General features: G+C 43.1%; 1 protein-coding gene across 23 annotated transcripts in view; it reads left to right on the forward strand.

Annotated features, from left to right (window-relative positions):
- sash1a (SAM and SH3 domain containing 1a) overlaps positions 1–21,068 on the forward strand; it is a 290,257-nt gene that overhangs the window by 177,846 nt on the left and 91,343 nt on the right. For 6 of the 23 annotated variants that reach the window (XM_021600729.3, XM_090233016.1, XM_090233011.1 and 3 more), the window contains exon 1: positions 16,477–19,029. The exons of 12 other annotated variants lie outside the window; for them this stretch is intronic. In XM_021600729.3, the coding sequence (XP_021456404.3) occupies positions 18,880–19,029 (150 nt within the window). In that variant the 5' untranslated portion in view covers positions 16,477–18,879. Of the gene's footprint in view, positions 1–16,476; positions 19,361–21,068 lie in introns of those variants that run through there. 5 more of the 23 variants (XM_021600730.3, XM_090233013.1, XM_090233022.1 and 2 more) reach the window with 2 other exon arrangements.

Genomic DNA, 21,068 nt, shown 5'->3' on the forward strand with positions numbered 1-21,068 from the left:
CAGATGCATTCCTATTTAGACCTGCTTTCTACTTCACGTGGGAACACAAGTCACCGTGTCAGAGTTTCCACTGGGAAGGATAAGGGAGCAGGCCCTGAGACAGAAAAGTTGTGGTACTTTGTGAACATTTTTAGTTTCTCTTCACCCAAGACTCCTAAAATGAATTATTATAAACAAATAAACAATGGTACTTTTATACAGACCTTGGACTGAGCTGCTGACTAAAAGGACGACTTGCCCTAAAATGATAATGATAGTTTGTAATTTACAATAAAGATCATCTTTCAGTTTCATGTTGAGTCAGAGCTTTCCACTACGATGCCCTATTGTAGGCTAGTAATCAGGAGAGCAGGGGAGAGTGGTTAGCTAGGACGACACAAACCAGAGAGAGACCTATAAAACAAACATTAACCATGCCCCACTGGCTACTGTTTGGCCAACCCCCTAACTTTACAGTACAGTAACCCATTAAAACACACTGAATAACAGAGGAGGCTGGTGGGAGGAGCTATAGGACTGGAATGAAATAATGGAACAGAGTTAGACATTTGGTTTCCATATGTTTGATGTGTTTGATTCCGTTCCATTTATTCCATTCCAGCCATTACAATGAGCCTGTCCACCTATAGCTTCTTCCACCAGCCTCCTCTGCTGGATAAACACACACACAAAAACACACGTGTAAGTTTGAGAATTGCAGGCCCATAAAATGGACTCAGGGACAGTAAAACTCACCTCACAGGTATTCGCTAGGAGGAGATAGGGGAAAAGCATAGAGAATGATAGAGGCCTCTAGTGGGTAGAGCCATTGAGCACTTCCACAATGCTTCTGACATTTTAAAGTAGTCAAAGTAGTCAACTGGGTGAGGAATCCTATGGGTTGTAGTCTCAATGGTGCTGCCCATGCTGTCACAGACACTATAATGGCACAGATAGAAAGATGAGTCCTCTATCTATCTCTGTGGGGTAGAGCTGTAGTTTGTGCCGGTGGCTGGACTTAAGGGCCAACAGAAGGGGGAGCTACTTAGTCAGACATACAGAGGAGGGAGACATTACTCGATGTCCCTATGGGAAACATACAGATAATACATTTAAATAACATTTGCTGTTTTTACTCAAATGCTGCCTACATTTGTCAGCTTGACCTTTCTTTCTCTCCTTGTCAACAGCAGGGGCTTCACATAGTGTGTTTCCCTAACCTCAGCCCAGTTTGATCAGTGTCTGTGGTATAGCTGTCCGTATGGGTAATGTGCAGTGTAGTGTTGTAGAACAGATCAGTGAGTCGAGTGCCAGACTGCCCTGCGGTAATACCACCACCACCATGGACACCTGCTCTGTGCTGTGTGTCACCACTGCTGGCTGAATGTCACACTGACTGGACCATCTGTCACAGACAGCCCTGTTGTCATAGAGCTAAACTCTGATCAACTCTGTGGGGGAAAGTGTGTGTGTGGTATGTGTGTGTGTCGTGCATACATGCCGTGCATGACATAGAAAGAGGTGATCACTGTGCACAGTCTAGTTTGTACTGGATTGAGGAACCAGTATATTCTGGTTCCCACAGCTCTACAGTGCAAAGACTAGCTGCTCATTCTAATAAGCAATCTTATGCTGGACTTTAACTGTATCTCTGTCTCCCTGGACTGGTCTTGCCTGACTACAGAACAAACTGGAATCTTAGTATTTCCAGTAACACACACACACTAACAATCACTTAATATATGGCCTAGGGGACTCACGCTGCATGGAGAATCTGGGAAGCTTAACAGAAATATGCTTTGGTTATATACCTCTGGTTTGCTGGGCTGCTGGGTTTAGGAGAGACAAAACAAGAAATGTGTGTGTGTGTGTGTCTGTGTGTGCATGTGCTTGTGTGTGAACATGAATTTATGCACACTATCTAATACACACATACTTGATCATATACCGTACATGGTTAGTGCAGACAAAGTATAGACAGCATAAGGTGTCTCTCCTTAGTTAACATCAATGTCAGCTTCCCTACGTGTTGTTACATGCGTACATGCCCTCACATTTCAACCCAAACAAGCTATTTCATCCTTATCAGACCTACGTTTATGATAAGAAATTCCTCTGGCAAACTGTATCTTTCTAAAGCCATTTCAGAGTGTATAAGTTATCACATTGCATTACAATCTAACTGGCCATCTATAACAACTCCATGTTCAGATTATTTATGTTGACATACCATACGCTTTGTGCAGTGTTTAGGGTTGTCATACCGACTGCTGTGTGCGGTGTTACGGTTGTCATACCGACTGCTGTATGCGGTGTTCAGTGTAGTCATACCGACTGCTGTGTGCAGTGTTTAGTGTTGTGATACCGTCCGCTGTGTGCAGTGTTTAGTGTTGTCATAACGACCGCTGGGTGCAGTGTTTCATTTTGTCATACCGACTGCTGTGTGCAGTGTTTAGTGTTGTGATACCGACCACTGTGTGCAGTGTTTAGGGTTGTGATACCGACCACTGTGTGCAGTGTTTCATTTTGTCATACCGACCGCTGTGTGCAGTGTTTAGTGTTGTGATACTGACCGCTGTGTGCAGTGTTTAGGGTTGTGATACCGACCACTGTGTGCAGTGTTTCATTTTGTCATACCGACCGCTGTGTGCAGTGTTTAGTGTTGTGATACTGACCGCTGTGTGCAGTGTTTAGGGTTGTGAATACCGTCCGCTGTGTGCAGTGTTTAGTGTTGTGATACCGTCCGCTGTGTGCAGTGTTTAGTGTTGTGATACCGTCCGCTGTGTGCAGTGTTTAGTGTTGTGATACCGACCGCTGTGTGCAGTGTTGTGAATACCGTCCGCTGTGTGCAGTGTTTAGTGTTGTGATACCGTCCGCTGTGTGCAGTGTTTAGTGTTGTGATACCGTCCGCTGTGTGCAGTGTTTAGTGTTGTGATACTGACCGCTGTGTGCAGTGTTTAGGGTTGTGAATACCGTCCGCTGTGTGCAGTGTTTAGTGTTGTGATACCGTCCGTTGTGTGCAGTGTTTAGTGTTGTGATACCGTCCGCTGTGTGCAGTGTTGTCATACCGACCGCTGTGTGCAGTGTTTAGTGTTGTGATACCGACCGCTGTGTGCAGTGTTTAGTGTTGTGATACCGACCGCTGTGTGCAGTGTTTAGTGTTGTGATACCGACCGCTGTGTGCAGTGTTTAGTGTTGTGATACCGACCGCTGTGTGCAGTGTTGTCATACCGACCGCTGTGTGCAGTGTTGTCATACCGACCGCTGTGTGCAGTGTTTAGTGTTGTGATACCGACCGCTGTGTGCAGTGTTTAGTGTTGTGATACCGACCGCTGTGTGCAGTGTTTAGTGTTGTGATACCGACTGCTGTGTGCAGTGTTTAGTGTTGTGATACCGACCGCTGTGTGCAGTGTTTAGTGTTGTGATACCGAACGCTGTGTGCAGTGTTTAGTGTTGTGATACCGACCGCTGTGTGCAGTGTTTAGTGTTGTGATACCGACCACTGTGTGCAGTGTTTAGTGTTGTGATACCGACCGCTGTGTGCAGTGTTTAGTGTTGTGATACCGTCCGCTGTGTGCAGTGTTGCCATACCGACCGCTGTGTGCAGTGTTGCCATACCGACCGCTGTGTGCAGTGTTTAGTGTTGTGATACCGACCGCTGTGTGCAGTGTTTAGTGTTGTGATACCGACCGCTGTGTGCAGTGTTTAGTGTTGTGATACCGACCGCTGTGTGCAGTGTTTAATTTTGTCATACCGACCACTGTGTGCAGTGTTTCATTTTGTCATACCAACCGCCGTGTGCAGTATTTTCATACCATCGACCGCTGTGTGCAGTGTTTCATTTTGTCATACCGACCGCTGTGTTTAGTGTTGTCATACCGACCGCTGTGTGCAGTGTTGTCATACCGACGACCGCTGTGTGCAGTGTTTCATTTTGTCATACCGACCGCTGTGTGCAGTGTTGTCATACCGACCGCTGTGTGCAGTGTTTAGTGTTTAGTTTTGTGATACCGACCGCTGTGCGCAGTGTTTCATTTTGTCATACCGACCACTGTGTGCAGTGTTTCATTTTGTCATACCAACTGCTGTGTGCAGTGTTTAGTGTTGTGATACCGACCGCTGTGTGCAGTGTTTAGTGTTGTGATACCGTCCGCTGTGTGCAGTGTTGCCATACCGACCGCTGTGTGCAGTGTTTAGTGTTGTGATACCGACCGCTGTGTGCAGTGTTTAGTGTTGTGATACCGACCGCTGTGTGCAGTGTTTAGTGTTGTGATACCGACCGCTGTGTGCAGTGTTTAATTTTGTCATACCGACCACTGTGTGCAGTGTTTCATTTTGTCATACCAACCGCCGTGTGCAGTATTTTCATACCATCGACCGCTGTGTGCAGTGTTTCATTTTGTCATACCGACCGCTGTGTTTAGTGTTGTCATACCGACCGCTGTGTGTAGTGTTGTCATACCGACGACCGCTGTGTGCAGTGTTTCATTTTGTCATACCGACCGCTGTGTGCAGTGTTGTCATACCGACCGCTGTGTGCAGTGTTTAGTGTTTAGTTTTGTGATACCGACCGCTGTGCGCAGTGTTTCATTTTGTCATACCAACTGCTGTGTGCAGTGTTTAGTGTTGTGATACCGACCGCTGTGTGCGGTGTTTAGTGTTGTCATACCGACCGCTGGGTGATGTGCTCCACGCAGCTGGCATCACACATTTTCCCCCTGCTCTCTTTCTTTATTTCTCTCTCACCCTCTATCTTTATTTTTGCTCTCTCTCTGTCTCTCTCTCCACCTCTCTCTCCCTCACCCTCAGGTCAAATCCCTCTCTTTGTTTCAAGTTAGCTTTGGCTTGTACCTTCAAAAGCCTCATGTATTGTTGTTGACCGACCCGAGAGAAATAATACCTAGAAAACACAAACAACAGCCAGCCATTTATTTATTCTCCCTGAAAACCTTTATTCATAGTTTACAGAACAATGTGTTGACATTTAATGAAATGAGTACGCTAGCGAGAGGCTAACTGATGATGGTAATTAGGTGTTTGGTTAATTGGGGTTCTGTGATTAACTCCCAATCACAGGAGTCAGTGGCATGTGAAGCACCCAGGGCCAAACATGAATGCCTACACACACACACACACGGATGTTCAAACAGGGTGCCTGGGGTCCTTGACTCCTCAGAGTTGCATTAATAACTGGGAACATGATCCCAAATTATCCTGTGAAAGAATGAGGATATGAGAAACACAGGGCTTTATTAGAACAGCTACTACACAGAGATGACTGGGTGAAAGAATGCCCCAAATACAAATCAAATGAAACGTCTTTGTATTTATCTACCCCGGAGGCCCCAGAGAAATATAAAGCAGCCGGGTTATAATACATTCCACCCTGGTGCCACAACACTTTTCACATTCATTTGTTTTTCAAATGAAAAAATAAAAAATGAAAATGAAATTTCTGCTTAACACATTTTCAATATACTATACCGATCAAACTAGTAACAGTCTCTATGGCACTATTCATGTATCTTTGTGGTCCTAGCACCCTGTGGTGCTGTAATTTACTGAGGTATTCCTGTTTGTTTGCTTGTTTCTGTTCCTCAGTCCTTCCAGGTTGCCCTACTCAAAAAGATCCTATAGGATTAGTGATTTTTCCAATAGAATCCTATAAGATTCTCACAATCGTATAGGATTTCGTGTCACCGCTATCAGAATCCTATTGGACTACCTTTTTCCTATTGGAAATCAAGAGTAATCCTATACGTTTTTGATAGTCTTGTCGGATTTTGTCACCCCAATCAGAATCCTATTAGAACAGTTTTTCTTAGTTGAACCCATTACATGATAGTTTGTTGTCATTAGTACAATACAGTATTAATGACAAATTGTTCGTTGATCAGATAAACATCTATATTAATTGATGTTTTATTCGCCTGTAAGAACGCCTGTCCCTTTAATAGTGACTGATGATGTTCCAGTTTCCCGAACCCCAAGTTCACCTTGCAAGTTGTGGTTATGCACAGAATCTCTGGTTTTAACATTATTCTAGCAGTTTTATCCTTTACTGTACGTGAATGCAAGAACTGTGTGCACAGTATTTGTTTCCTGACGAAGTTGGCAATGTCATATTTTCGTCATTGTAAAGCATTTTATGCGCTCGTTTTTATACTAGCTAAGAAACTACTGTTAGCCACATTTTGCCTCTTCGCCTGACTAGCTAGCTAGCTAAGTTGTAGCCATTTCAAATGGCAATTGTATGTCGTTATGTAACTTAATAACTATTGTTATAACAGATTATACATATTTTAGTTTGTTTGTTATTGTTAAATACAGTATATGTGCCATATTATAGGCAGGTCAACCCCGTTCATTTATGGTAGATCATCAAAATAAATAAATCACATTACGATGTTGGACTCATTTAGCAGTTTTACCTAATTAAGTTGAATTCTATTGGATATTCATGTTGAAAGTACCATTTATATTCCTAAAATATGCTGTACATTGAAAATGATGCTGTTGCTGCTTCCTGTTGACAATAACTTTCATAAATAGCCCAATGTCAAAACACTGTTTAGAAGTGTCCAAATCAATAATCAATAAACAGTCTGAAATATTGAAAACCTAAACATAAAATGTGCTACCTACCATACACGTGCCACAATAGTATTCATATATACAGTATATCATTTTTTTAAAGGAGCACCTTATAAACTGCATGTGCACCAATTGGCAATTTATCACTCATATTGGTTAGGGGGAAATGAGGTTGTATCCATGTTAACCCTGGACTACTATTACTATGGAACATTGGTTATGTAAGTATTACCCCAGCAGGTCCGTTTTTCCAGTGGATGATTCAGACGGGATTAGTTTTACCAAACTGCCCCTCTATATATTATTTTCCTTCATGCAATGTTGGCCATTATGAAGCCTGGAGGCTCTTCTAGACGTGAAGACATTTCACATGTCTAGGGATAGTCTAATATTGACCTAATGGCCTTCAGTTCGGAGAAAGTCTAAATAATAATGCATATCAGTATGAACCATGAACTGTAACATACTGTATGCAGACTTAATTACCTGACGTATTTGGCAATTCATTGGCACAAAATCATCCACTTTATCTATTGAAAGAGGAGTATGGCACTAGGAAAGTTGATACATGACAAAACAGATCATTCATCTGTAGGCTAGGTCCATAGCACTTTGTTTGAAGCATCAATTTGTTCTTACCCAAACTGGATGCAACGCCTGTTAAACTCTGTTATATCCCTCAAAACACAAGGATGAGGATTCGCACAGGATAAGTAGTCGGGTTGCACGTCCTGTTCATACTAACCTTACAAAAAAAACACACGGTTAGAGGACAACTTGTAGAAGACAGCCTGCTACATTTTGGATCGTTGCATTTTATTTGAAGTGGCCCTAGTCAAATTATCCTAATCGATTAGTGATTTCTCCAATAGAATCCTATAGGATTCTCACATTTTGTGTCACCTCTATCAGAATCCTATTGAAATCCTATTTGAGAACTTTGTTCCTGTTGGAAAAAAAAAAAAAGTTGTAATATTCTCACAGTCCTATAGGATTTTGTCACCTGTATCACAATCCTATTGGACTAATTTTTTCCTATTGGAAATCATTATTATTATTTGTTTTTTAACCAATACAAAACACACATAGAAATGACAACATACAGACGCACACAAACATCCACAACATCACCCCTGCCCAGACCATTTTAGATGTTTAAAGTAATATAACGGGTTAATGTAATAAAATGCTGAACTGTGAGTATTACTTCCCCCAATTTGATGCAGTGTGTGTCTGTATGGGTGTGCGTGAAATGAGTGCTTATGTGCGTGCTTGCATACAGCATGTGACTGATTGACCCTCGAACATCCATAAACTCAACAGCAGTAATGACTGTGCATGTGTGTACATTTCAATGTGTGCTTGTGTATGAGTACATGTCCATAGGTTTGTGTGTGTGGAGGGTGGTATGTGCATTAACATGAGGGAAATAATACATAAAAACATTGATCTTCATATGTTATTACATGATCGTTTGAATTTATTATGTTATTCATTTAAAAAAAAGTTGTTGCTCACCTGATAACGTAATAACTTATTCATGTTATTCACAATAACGTAATAACGCATTCATGATAACGTAATAACATTCATGTTTTTCACAATAACGTATTCATGATGACGTAATATTCATGTTAAATCCTCATTATTCATGTTCAAATCCTCAGAGACTATAACATCAACTTTCACTGCTACGCTAATGATACCCAAGTATTAACACCAAACTGGACATCCTCTCAACCCTAGCAAAACTTGACAGCTGCCTAGATGACATAAGGGCATTGATGAAAGAGAACTTCTTCCAGCTGAAAAGCAGCAAGACTGAAGCTATGCTAATTGGGACACCCAAGCAGGTCACCAGTGCTGGAAACATCTGCCTTACAATTGACGGGCATATCAAATCAAATGTATTTGTCACATACAGTACGTATGGTTAGCGGATGTTAATGCGAGTGTAGCGAAATGCTTGTGTTTCTAGTTCCGACAATTCAGTAATATCCAACGAGTAATCTAACCTAACAATTCCGTCCATCTGTCCTCTGTCATCTCCAACCTGGGATCAAGTTTGATCCTTCTCTGTCCTTTGATGGCAAAATATAAAACTTATCTGCAAAACCTCATTTTTCCAGTTGAGAAATATTGTCCAAACCATCGCTCTTCCAGCAAGATGCAGAGAAACTCGTCCACGTTTTCATCTTCTTTCGGATTGGCTACGGCAACTCTGTTCGGGGCCTTCCAGCTAAACCCAATTTTACCTACCTCATCCCCATACTGTTTATATTTATTTACTTTTCTGCTCTTTTGCACACCAATATCTCTACCTGTACATGACCATCTGTCACTCCCGTGTTAATCTGCAAAATTGTAATTATTCGCCTACCTCCTCATGCCTTTTGCAGACAATGTATATAGACTCTCTTTTTTTTCTACTGTGTTGTTGACTTGTTAATTGTTTACTCCATGTGTAACTCTGTGTGTAACTCTGTGTTGTCTGTTCACACTGCTATGCTTTATCTTGGCCAGGTCGCAGTTGCAAATGAGAACTTGTTCTCAACTAGCCTACCTGGTTAAATAAAGGTGAAATAAAAAATAAATAAATAAGAAATTAATCACTTCAGAGGATACAACTTCTCCAGAATAGTGCTGCCAGAGTCCTGACCAGGACCAAGAAGTCAGCTACCCACATCACCCCTAAACTCCACTGGCTACCGGTCAACTATAGGATAGACTTTAAAAATATCATTCTAATGTTGAAAGCCTTGAATGGGTTCAGTCCTTCCTTCAGTAACTTAATTTCTATCAAAGAGCCACCTCGCACTCTCCGCTCCAGCAACTCATGACTATTTTAAGTCCCCAAGAGGTGTCTCCATACTATGGGGGAGGAGGCTTTCTGCTCCCTTGCCCCTCACCTATGGAATTCTCTCCCTGACCATCTGAGAGCTGCTCCATCAATCAGAACGGGCCTTAAAACACATTTCTTCAGACTTTCTTATAGTCCTCCCTCTGGAAAGTCCTTTTAGCACCTAGCCTGCTATTGCTATTTCCTGCCTTGATTCTAAATGTATTTTTTATATTTTCAATGTGTGCTTGTGAGTGTGTGTTTGTGTGTGAGTACATGTGCATAGGTTTGTGTGTGCTTGCAATTGGTGGAGGGTGGTATGTGCATTAAAATTAGGGAAATAATATAAGGCTGAAGTCATGCGTGAACAAATATGCACAAATATGCTAGCGAATGCCCTTGGCTGCTATGATAGCTAGTTACTGTTAGTTAGGTAACATTAGCCAATGTAAGAATGTAACGTTAGCTAACGCATATGACCAGTTAATGCAGCACAATATATCACACTTTCTTACAAAAAACATAGCTAACGTAGCTAGCTAACAGTTTGCTCACGTTTACTACCAAACTGGCTAGATAGGTAGCCAATGTTACCCCAGTAAAACTATACCACAACTCAGTGTTGATAATATATCATAGCAACATTGTTCTACAAAACATAGCTATCTAGCTAAATAGGTTCAAATCAGGATCAAAGCCAACGCCAAACTTTGGGAAACTGTCACACTGCTAGCAAGCTACCTTACAATGGGCATTGCAAAACTTGTTAGGTAGGTTACTGCATAGACTAAGCTATGGTAAGACAAGGTAGCCTTATAGAATCCCCCCCAAAATGTATTTTGTTAGGATGAGATAAAATAGATAGCCATGTGATTTTTTTTCTTCATGACATTCTAGTTTTAAGATGATATGGCAATGAATACACAAGCAGCATATCAAACTGGATTGTTTTAGGTTACACCTGCAAGTATATCAATATTTGCCAGGGCATATTTGTTTTATTATAAATCTGATTATTTCACATGGAGATTACTTGACCATTGTTATTCTATCTTCCGCAACGCTCTACTTTCGTAAAAACGACTCCATTTTGTTGCTTCCAGCCTATAGACAGAAACTAAAACTGTAAGCTCCCGCGCTCAGGTCTGTTCAACGCTGGTCCGACCAATCGGATTCCACGCTTCAAGATAGCTTCGATCACGTGGACTGGGGATATGTTCCGCATTGCGGCGAACAACATTGATGAATACGCTGATTCGGTGAGCGGGTTTATTAGCAAGTGCATCGGCGATGTCGTACCCACAGCATCTATTAAAACATTCCCAAACCAGAAACCGTGGATTTATGGCAGCATTCGTGCAAAACTGAAAGCGCGAACCAAATCAAATGTATTTATATAGCCCTTCGTACAAAGTGCTGTACAGAAACCCAGCCTAAAACCCCAAACAGCAAGCAATGCAAGTGTAGAAGCACGGTGGTGCATCTACACCTGCTTTTAAAGTTTTTAACCACTGCTTTTAATCAGGGCAAGGTGACCAGAAACATGACCGAATACAAACAGTGTAGTTATTCCCTCCGCAAGGCAATCAAACAAGCTAAGCATCAGTATAGAGACAAAGTAGAGTCGCAATTCAACGTCTCAGACACGAGAGGTACTATGTGGCAGGGTCTACAGTCAATCACAGACTACAAAAATAAATCAGCTCCGTCGCGGACCAGGATGTCTTGCTCCCAGACAGACTAAACAACTTCTTTGCTCGCTTTGAGGACAACAGAGTGCCACTGACACGGCCCGCTACCAAAACCTGCGGGCTCTCCTTCACTGCAGCCGACGTGAGCAAAACATTTAAACGTGTCAAACATCGCAAGAATGCAGGCCCAGACGGCATCCCCAGCCGCGTCCTCAGAGTATGCGCAAACCAGCTGGCTGGTGTGTTTACGGACATATTCAATCAATCCTTATCCCAGTCTGCTGTCCCCACATCAAGGGAAGCCACCATTGTACCTGTTCCCAAGAAAGCTAAGGTAACTGAGCTAAATGACTACCGCCCTGTAGCACTCACTTCCGTCATCATTAAGTGCTTTGAGAGACTAGTCAAGGACCATATCACCTCCACCCTACCTAACACCCTAGACCCACTCCAATTTGCTTACCACCCCAATAGGTCCACATACAACGCAATCGCAATCACACTGCACACTTCCCTAACCCATCTGGACAAGAGAAATACCTATGTGAGAATGCTGTTCATCGACTACAGCTCAACATTTAACACCATAGTAACCTCCAAACTCGTCATCAAGCTCGAGACCCTGGGTCTCGACCCCGCCCTGTGCCACTGGGTCATGGACTTCCTGACAGGCCGCCCCCAGGTGGTGAGGGTAGGTAACAACATCTCCACCCTGCTGATCCTCAACACTGGGACCCCACAAGAGTGTGTTCTCAGCCCTCTCCTGTACTCCCTGTTCAACCACGACTGCGTGGCCATGCACGCCTCCAACTCAATCATCAAGTTTGCAGACGACACTACAGTGGTAGGCTTGATTACCAACAACGATGAGACGGGCTACAGGAAGGGCCCTCGGAGTGTGGTGTCAGGAAAATAACCTCACACTCAACGTCTACAAAATAGAGATGATCGTGGACTTCAGGAAACAGAGGGAGCACCACCCTATCCACATCGACGGGACAGTAGTGGAGAGGGTAGAAAGTTTTAAGTTCCTCGGCGTACACATCATGGACAAACTGAAATGGTCCAACCACACGGACAGCGTGGTGAAGAAGGTGCAGCAGCACCTCTTCAACCTCAGGAGGCTGAAGAAATTCAGCTTGTCACCAAAAACACTCAAACTTTTACAGATGCACAATCGAGAGCATCCTGTCGGGCTGTATCACCGCCTGGTACGGCAACTGCTCAGCCCATAACCGTAAGGCACTCCAGAGGGTAGTGAAGTCTCCACAACGCATCACCGGGGGCAAACTACCTGTCCTCCAGGACACCTACACCACCCGATGTCACAAGAAGGCCAAAAAGATAATTAAGGACAACAACCACCCGAGCCACTGCCTGTTCACCCCGCTATCATCCAGAAGGCGAGGTCAGTACAGGTGCATCAAAGCGGGGGCCAAGAGACTGAAAAACAGCTTCTATCTCAAGGCCATCAGACTGTTAAACAGCCATCCCTAACATTGAGTGGCTGCTGCCAACATACTGACTCAACTCCAGCCACTGGAAAAATTGACGTAATAAATGTATCACTAGGCACTTTAAACAATGCCACTTCATAATGTTTACATACCCTACATTACTCATCTCATATGTATATACTGTACTCTATACCACCTACTGCATCTTGCCATCTTGATGTAATGTATCACTAGCCACGTTAAACAATGCCACTTCATATAATGTTTAGATACCCTACATCACTCATTCATATATTTTTTTATGTACATTTTCTTATTCATTCCTTTACACTTGTGTAAAGGTAATTTTTGTTAAATTGCTAGGTTAGATTACTCGTTGGATATTACTGCATTGTCGGAACTAGAAGCACAAGCATTTCGCTACACTCGCATTAACATCTGCTAACCATGTGTATGTGACAAATAAAATTGTATTTGATCTGGGAAGCTAAAAAGGCTAGCTAGCTTGCTATGTTTTTAGCCAGGCTGCCAGCTAGCAAGGTAAGGTGACTCTACTACTAGCAAGGTAAGGTGACTCTACTACTAGCAAGGTAAGGTGACTACTACTAGCAAGGTAAGGTGACTCTACTACTAGCAAAGTAAGGTGACTCTACTACTAGCAAGGTAAGGTGACTCTACTACTAGCAAGGTAAGGTGACTCTACTACTAGCAAGGTAAGGTGACTCTACGCACACACGTAGATGAACGGAGTGAAGCTTGTCATAACCTTAACAGATTAGAGCTAGGCCTGTCTTTTAATGGCTATGAGTAGCGTGTGTGTTTGTTTGAGTGATTGTTTCCAATCTGGCCTGGAGAGTACTGGGCACCCTCAGTGAGAGTGGAGACTGACCTATCTGATCAGTGGAATATCAATGCAGCTCAGGATAGGATGGCTGTGTGTACCCACTCACAACACTAACAGCCATTAACACCACAGGTGCAGAGAGAGACAGAGGGAAAAAGAGAGGGAACAGAGAGAGAGAGAGAGAGAGAGCACAAAGAGAGAAAGAGAGCAGAGAGGGCCGGCATAGACAAACTAGCATTCTGGACTCACATATGAAGCTTGTCTTGAGTTATATACAGTTGAAGTCGGAAGTTTACATACACTTAAGTTGGAGTCATTAAAACTCATATTTTAACCACTCCACAAATTTCTTGTTAACAAACTATAGTTTCGGCAAGTCAGTTAGGACATCTACTTTGTGCATGACACAAGTAATTTTTCCAATAATTGTTTACGGACAGATTATTTCACTTATAACTCACCCGTATCACAATTCCAGTGGGTCAGAAGTTTACATACACTACGTTGACTGTACAGATGTACCTGTGGATGTATTTCAAGGCCTACCTTCACACTCAGTGCCTGTTAGCTTGACATCATGAGAAAAATCTAAAGAAATCAGCCAAGACCTCAGAAAAAAATTGTAGACCTTCACAAGTCTGGTTCATCCTTGGGAGCAATTTCCAAACGCCTGAAGGTACCACATTCATCCGTACAAACAATAGTACGCAAGTATAAACACCATGGGACCACGCAGCCGTCATACCGCTCAGGAAGGAGACGCGTTCTGTCTCCTAGTGATGAACATTCTTTGGTGCGAAAATTGCAAATCAATCCCAAAACAGCACAGGACCTTGTGAAGATGCTGGAGGAAACGAGTACAAAAGTATCTATATCCACTTTAAAACGAGTTCTATATCGCCATAACCTGAAAGGCCGCTCATCAAGGAAGAAGCCACTACTCCAAACCTGCCATAAAAAAGCCATACTACGGTTTGCAACTGCACATGAGGACAAAGATCTGTCACGTTCGTCGTAAAGATCAGTCCAAGGCGCAGCATGGTATGCGTACATTCTTATTTATTAAAATAATGAACACTGAACAGAATGAACCGTGACGCTATACAAACAAGTGCTGACAGGCAACTACACATAGACAAGATCCCACAAACACCAAAGGGAAATGGCTACCTAAATATGATCCCCAATCAGAGACAACGATAAACAGCTGTCTCTGATTAGGAACCATATCAGGCCAACATAAATATACAAAAACCACTAGACCTACAAAACCCCTAGACATACAAAACCCTAGACAATACAAAAATCCTAGACAATACAAAACTAGCGTACCCACCCTAGTCACACCCTGACCTAACCAAAATATAAAGAAAACAGAGATATCTCAGGTCAGGGCGTGACAATATCGTACTTTTTACAGAAATGTCCTCTGGTCTGATGAAGCAAAAATAGAACTGTTTGGCCATAATGACCATCGTTATATTTGGATGAAAAGGGGGGAGGCTTGCAAGCCGAAGAACACCATCCCAACCGTAAAGCACATGGGTGGCAGCATCATGTTGTGGTGGTGCTTTGCTGCAGGAGGGACTGGTGCACTTCACAAAATAGATGGCATTATGAGGAACGAACATTTTGTGGAAATATTGAAGCAACATCTCAAGACATCCGTCAGGAAGTTAAAGCTTGGTCACAAATGGGTCTTCCAAATGGACAATCACCCCAAACATACCTCCAAAGTTGTGGCAAAATGGCTTAAGGACAACAAAGTCAAGGTATTGGAGTGGCCATCACAAAGCCCTGACCTCAATCCCATAGAAAATGTCTAGGCAGAACTTAAAAAGCATGTGCGAGCAAGGAGGCCTACTACCTGACTCAGTTACACCAGCTCTGTCAGGAGGAATGGGCCAAAATTCACCCAACTTATTGTGGGAATCTTGTGGAAGGCTACCCGAAACGTTTGACCCAAGTTAAACAACTTAAAGGCAATGCTACCAAATACTCATTGAGTGTATGTAAACTTCTGACCCACTGGGAATGTGATGAAAGAAATAAAAGCTGAAATAAATAATTCTCTCTACTATAATTCTGACATTTCACATTCTTAAAATAAAGTGGTGATCCTAACTAACCTAAGACAGGGAATTTTTACTAGGATTAAATGTCAGGAATTGTGAAAAACTGAGTTTAAATGTATTTGGCTAAGGTGTATGTAAACTTCTGACTTCAACTGTAGATTTCTGGGGTATACTCCAACTTTTACATTCTTGGAGGGATTGATAGTCATTACATCATTACTTTTCACAGAATGCTCTCTATTTATTTAATGGCCATGAAATATTGTATTTATCTCTCTACCAAATGTATAGGAGTTCAATTAGTATCAGCTGTATGTTGTTCTGTATTTATGTGTTACACATGTTTGTCTTTGTCCACATTCTTGTACTGCTGACGACAGGGTATGTTGTTTTGACTCCTGGCTATTCTATTGTAGAGTAGATTCAATCTTGGATACTCTATACCAGTGGTATTAAACTCTTACCCTACGAGGCCCGGAGCCTTCTGGTTGTCTGTTCTACCTGATAATTCATTGGACGCACCCTAAATCTGTCCCTGCTTAGAGGGGAACAATGAAAAAACGCAGTGGAACTGGCTTCAAGGTCAAGAGTTGAATTTGAGGGCTCTGGTAAAGGAAGCAGTAAGTACAGTATTGACTGTCTCAATAAAGGACAATTTTTTTGTCTGGCAAAATGACACCTATTATCTGGAGGTGATGGGAAAAGAACAAGATTACACCACAGGGTCCTCACACACGCACGCACGCACACGCACACACACACACACACACACACACACACACACACACACACACACACACACACACACACACACACAGCAAGATACACACATTGTTGCGTATTAGCAGAGGCTGTATATAATAAGTGTTATCTGAGTCAACAGGCTATGCCTCCTCTCCTCATTAGCATGCTGACCCTACTGTTTGGGACATTACAGGTGGGGCACAGTGAGGGGTGTCCTGTCCTGTAGTGGGGGAAGGGTAGGGTGGAACAGGGAAGTGAGGGGGGTGGGCATTAGTGACACAACACGTCAGCAGGGTGAAGGGTGGTGGTGGTGCTTCTAGAGATATCATCATGGTTCCTCCAACACAACCTGATTTTTTAGGAAAATAATGGGTTGGCACATGCGCACAAACACACACACACACACACCATCCCAATCCCTCCCAGTTCCACTATTCCACAGCTTTAGCCAGGCAGGTTAGCCCAGGGCCAGGGCCTAGCCCGGGGTTTAGGGGCTGGGTCAGTGGTGAATGATCCCCTGGGTTGAAGGGAACAAAGCTGGGGTTGTGCTTCCCTTGTTTTATGTGTTTACACTGTAAGCAGGATACTGTTGAGCAGCTGCTGCTTGTCCCAGGCTTGTGAAAGACATTCTCCCTCCACAGCCTAGCCTCTGTGGTCTGTGCGGATTAGGCTGATTTATGTGTACGATGGAGAGAACGAGGGAATTGAGGAATGGAGGAATGACCACCACCTACAGAAATAATACACCGCCCATGTAATCCTCAGTGAGCCTCTGATCACATTTCACTGTATAGAGTTGGGAGTTACTTAGCCCAGGGGCTCTTCCTAGTGTCGGCATGTTGCAGGTAGGTTGTCATTGTCCATTCCACATAATGGAGAAGTCGTGACTGGTCCTCTCTCGTCTCTTACAGCCTCGGATGGTTGTGCCAGTGTATTACACAAGGCAGGAAAGGCACAGTGTATCACGGTTTTAGATTGTAGCATCTCCTTACTCCCTTACCCTCTCTCTTTCTTCTTTGCCTCTTTTTCAATTTCAATTCAATTTTCAATTAGCTTCATTGCTATCGCTTTCTTTCTCTCTCTCTCTCTCTTTCTCTCTCTCTCTCTCACTCGCTCAGGCTGTTCTGAAATCTGTCACGAGACTGCAGGCAGCTGTTGCTGTACAGCAGACATGCTGCTCTCTCTGAGAATGTGCTTCTGGCAGCACAGAGACATACTGAGACAAAGTCAAGACTTCTTCATTACAGTAGTTGCCTGGTAGAGCAAAACAAACACCTAATCATCCATTGAACACTATGTAGAATCCAGAGATGTATGCCAGCTGCTACATTATTATTTTTTGCAGAATTTAAAATTGTATGCAACATCATTTGGATTAATTTGTAACTCTATGAAGTCTAACTCTATACTTTTTACCCATATTGATAACTAAATAATCATTATACAGATCAATTGTATTTTATTTTCATAATTCCACTATCCTATATAAAACAGTGTACACATGTTTTATAATGGCATGTAGTTACACATATATTATAATGTAGTGACAGGTTTGTAGTTTTTTCCACTGTTATTGCTGTGGTGCAGTGGGCCGCCATAAATTCTACACAATGTGTAGTCTATTCTATTTGACATGCTTTTGTCTTTGTTTGTTAATTGGAGACTATTCTTGCGGTTTATCACTATTACGAATAGGTCACGGTATACGTCACCCCTCCCAAAAATATTTTTCCCATGCGCTGTTGTTTTTTATACAATTGTGTGGAGAATCGCTTTGTTCTCCTAAACCTATTCAACCCTGTGGAGAAAGTATTGGTGGAAAAGCAACAGAATACGCGCATAGTAGCCTAATAAAGGGTTAGTTGTCCGTCTGGCAACTTTCCACAACATTTACCAACGTTTAAGAAACAGACTATTAGACTATATTGGTGTAAGATTTCCTTTGGTATGTTAGTGCAGAGATGACTGACACCAACCAGACCAGAGGACTTTTTGTTGTGTAAATGTTTTTGCTGGGAGGAGTGAACTAGAGAGGGGAGCTCACTGCTGTTAGAGGGGGGGGGGGGGGCGTGGATAATTACAGACAAGGACTGCGCTTCGGGCGTTTTCTCCTTCTTTGTTGTTAATGGGAGTATTTCTCAAAGTTCGCGACGGAATTTTTATTCGTATTGATTTGGCTTTGTTCTTTTCTAATACAGATAAATAGTGTCGAATTAGTTGTCTCTCTTCGTGCCAAATGTCCCCCGCTGTAAATGTTGGTTTATGCCAGAAGCGCACGGGCAGCGAGCTGCGGAGAGCTCAACCAATTAACTTTTCAGATGAAAACCCTGCACTGTAACTTCAGCTTCAATTGTGTTTACTGCGATTTATGCGTGTTATTGCAATATGTGCTGAATGTATTCTATTCGCATAAAGGGGACATATTCAACTTGCCTCTGAGTTTTAGTGCACTTGTTGCACTTCCCAAGCATGTCTGAAGGCATTTGGAAATTGTTCACTCCCTCAGTATCTTTTGTGCCAAGGAATGCTGAATGATTTTAAGGCTGAGACGGGGACAACTTTCTCAAGAAGAGGTGTCCGTCAGTAGTCAGACAATTGCGTATGGTCACGGATCAAAACATTGCGCCAACGGCAATACTTCATAACCATAGACATTATGGAGGGCCAAGGCGACCAGGCAGCCGCCTCGGTAGAACCCGACGCGGACATAGCAGTGTGTGACAGTTTCTCCCTACTTGAACCCGAGGCGGACGGCGCAGTCTCTGACAGTTTCTCCCAACTCTGGACAGACGTGATGGGGATGCTTGTAAGTTTGTGGGCCGGTTTGGGGGAGGGGAGACAGGAAGGTAACAACCAACTGAGAAAAGCTTTTAACTGTGTCCCTCCTAGGGGGACCCACGTTGCTCATTTAGTGATTGTGTATTGATACTTGTTAACATGTAAATCACGTCCCAAAACAACAACGCAAGGGAAGCTGGTCTATTTCTCAAAGCGCCAAGCGCAAAGTTTACATTCCATCCTCGGTGCCCAACACATGGGTTTGGCATTCGGTTCATTTCCCTTCTTCAACCTGTTCCCGAGGAGCTTTGTTTTTGAAGTGATCCGATTTCAAAGCAACCTGGAATCCAGTGAAAATGGTATGTGGCTCTTGAGTTTAAAAATGACCTGTTTGTGTGCTATCTTCCTAGTCTGGTGCACTTGAGCTGCGAAGATGGAATTGTGCTTGTCTGTTGTTTTAGGCAGAGATAACAAGTAGCCTCCATTACAATTCGTTGATTAAACTTCATTGTTGTGTTGGTTACATTGTTACAACATTGTAACTGCTCATGTTGTTTTAAGAGAGTTGAGCTCCTGTGTGTTCTATGAGGGCCCCATGCCAAAACACTTGTTGTTGTGTTTGTTGCTGTGATGGAATGTTACTTTGGAAAGGTTATGATGGAAAAATTGTTGCAAATTGCATTGATTGAAATATTGTCAGTCCTGAAATGTGATGTTGTGTCGATGTGTGGCTACATTTTGTTCTCCCTGTCATTTTCCCCCCAACCTTTAAGTTTAGCTTGTTAGTCCCTTATCAGTGCAAAACTTGCAATTAAGATATGGTAAAGGTTACACTGATCAACATAATCACTTTTGCCTCTTGTTCTTTGTTTAGGGGCCAGGGTGACATGGTCATCTTGATTGTACAGATGTGTGTGGGCCATCTGATCTGAGTGATCAATAGAGTTCATGTCTTTTCCCATGTGAATGGTGGGTCATTTGAAGATCAACGTGTTCATTTGGTCTGGACTGGTTCAGTAGATGAATGGAGTGTGAATGGGCCTAATACAGAGGACAGAGACAGAGGTGTGTGTGCGTGTGTGTGTGCGTGCGGGCCCGTGTGTGTGTGAGAAACGGAGATGAGTGTCCTAGCCTTTGACTCTGGGTGGGAGACCTGGGACTCCAGCCATGCAATTTAACCAGATGTATTACACTGGATGCAAATGTCTATCAGTGCTCTCATCTTTGACGTCTTTCCTCTGCTTGCAGCTGGAACACACACACACACACACACACACACACACACACACACACACACACACACACACACACACACACACACACACACACACACTAGACAAGTGTGACACCTCCTTCATAGGTGACAGCAAGCCTTTCACACATCCCCTCCATCACAGATACCTGAGACTGGGTCTTTTGAAGGATGTTTTATTACCAGTAATACCATTATGATGTCACAGGAGAGAGACACAACTCTGATTTAATGTCCCTCATATTGCCATGTGGTCACTACTCAGGTTTTTGAGTCAGGTAAACAGAATTTGTTAATGGAAGAGACCATTTTCTTCCACTAGGCTTGGACTTAAATCGCAACACCGTGCTATGCTCCTACACTCACATCTGTAGCCATGAAGTGTTTTAAAAGGCTGTTCATGGCTCACATCAACACCATCATCCCAGAAACCCTAGACCCACTCCAATTCGCATATCACCCCAACAGATCCACAGAGGAAGCAATCTCCATTGCACTCCACACTGCCCTTTCCCAACTGGACAAAAGGAGCTCCTGTGTGAGAATGCTGCTCATTGACTACAGCTCAGCATTCAACACCATAGTGCCCTCCAAGCTCATCACTAAGCAAAGGAACCTGAGACTGAACACCTCCCTCTGTAACTGGATCCTGGACTTCCTGACGGGCCGCCCCCAGGTTGTGAGGGTAGGCAACAACACATCCGCTACTCTGACCCTCAACATGCAGGCCCCTCAGAGGTGTGTGCTTAGTCCCCTTCTGTACTCCCTGTTCACTCACGACTGTGTGATTGCGCATGACTACAACACCATCATTA

Source organism: Oncorhynchus mykiss, chromosome 4 (genome assembly GCF_057628025.1).
Source record: "Oncorhynchus mykiss isolate SJ-2025 chromosome 4, ASM5762802v1, whole genome shotgun sequence".
Taxonomy (NCBI): Eukaryota; Metazoa; Chordata; class Actinopteri; order Salmoniformes; family Salmonidae; genus Oncorhynchus; species Oncorhynchus mykiss.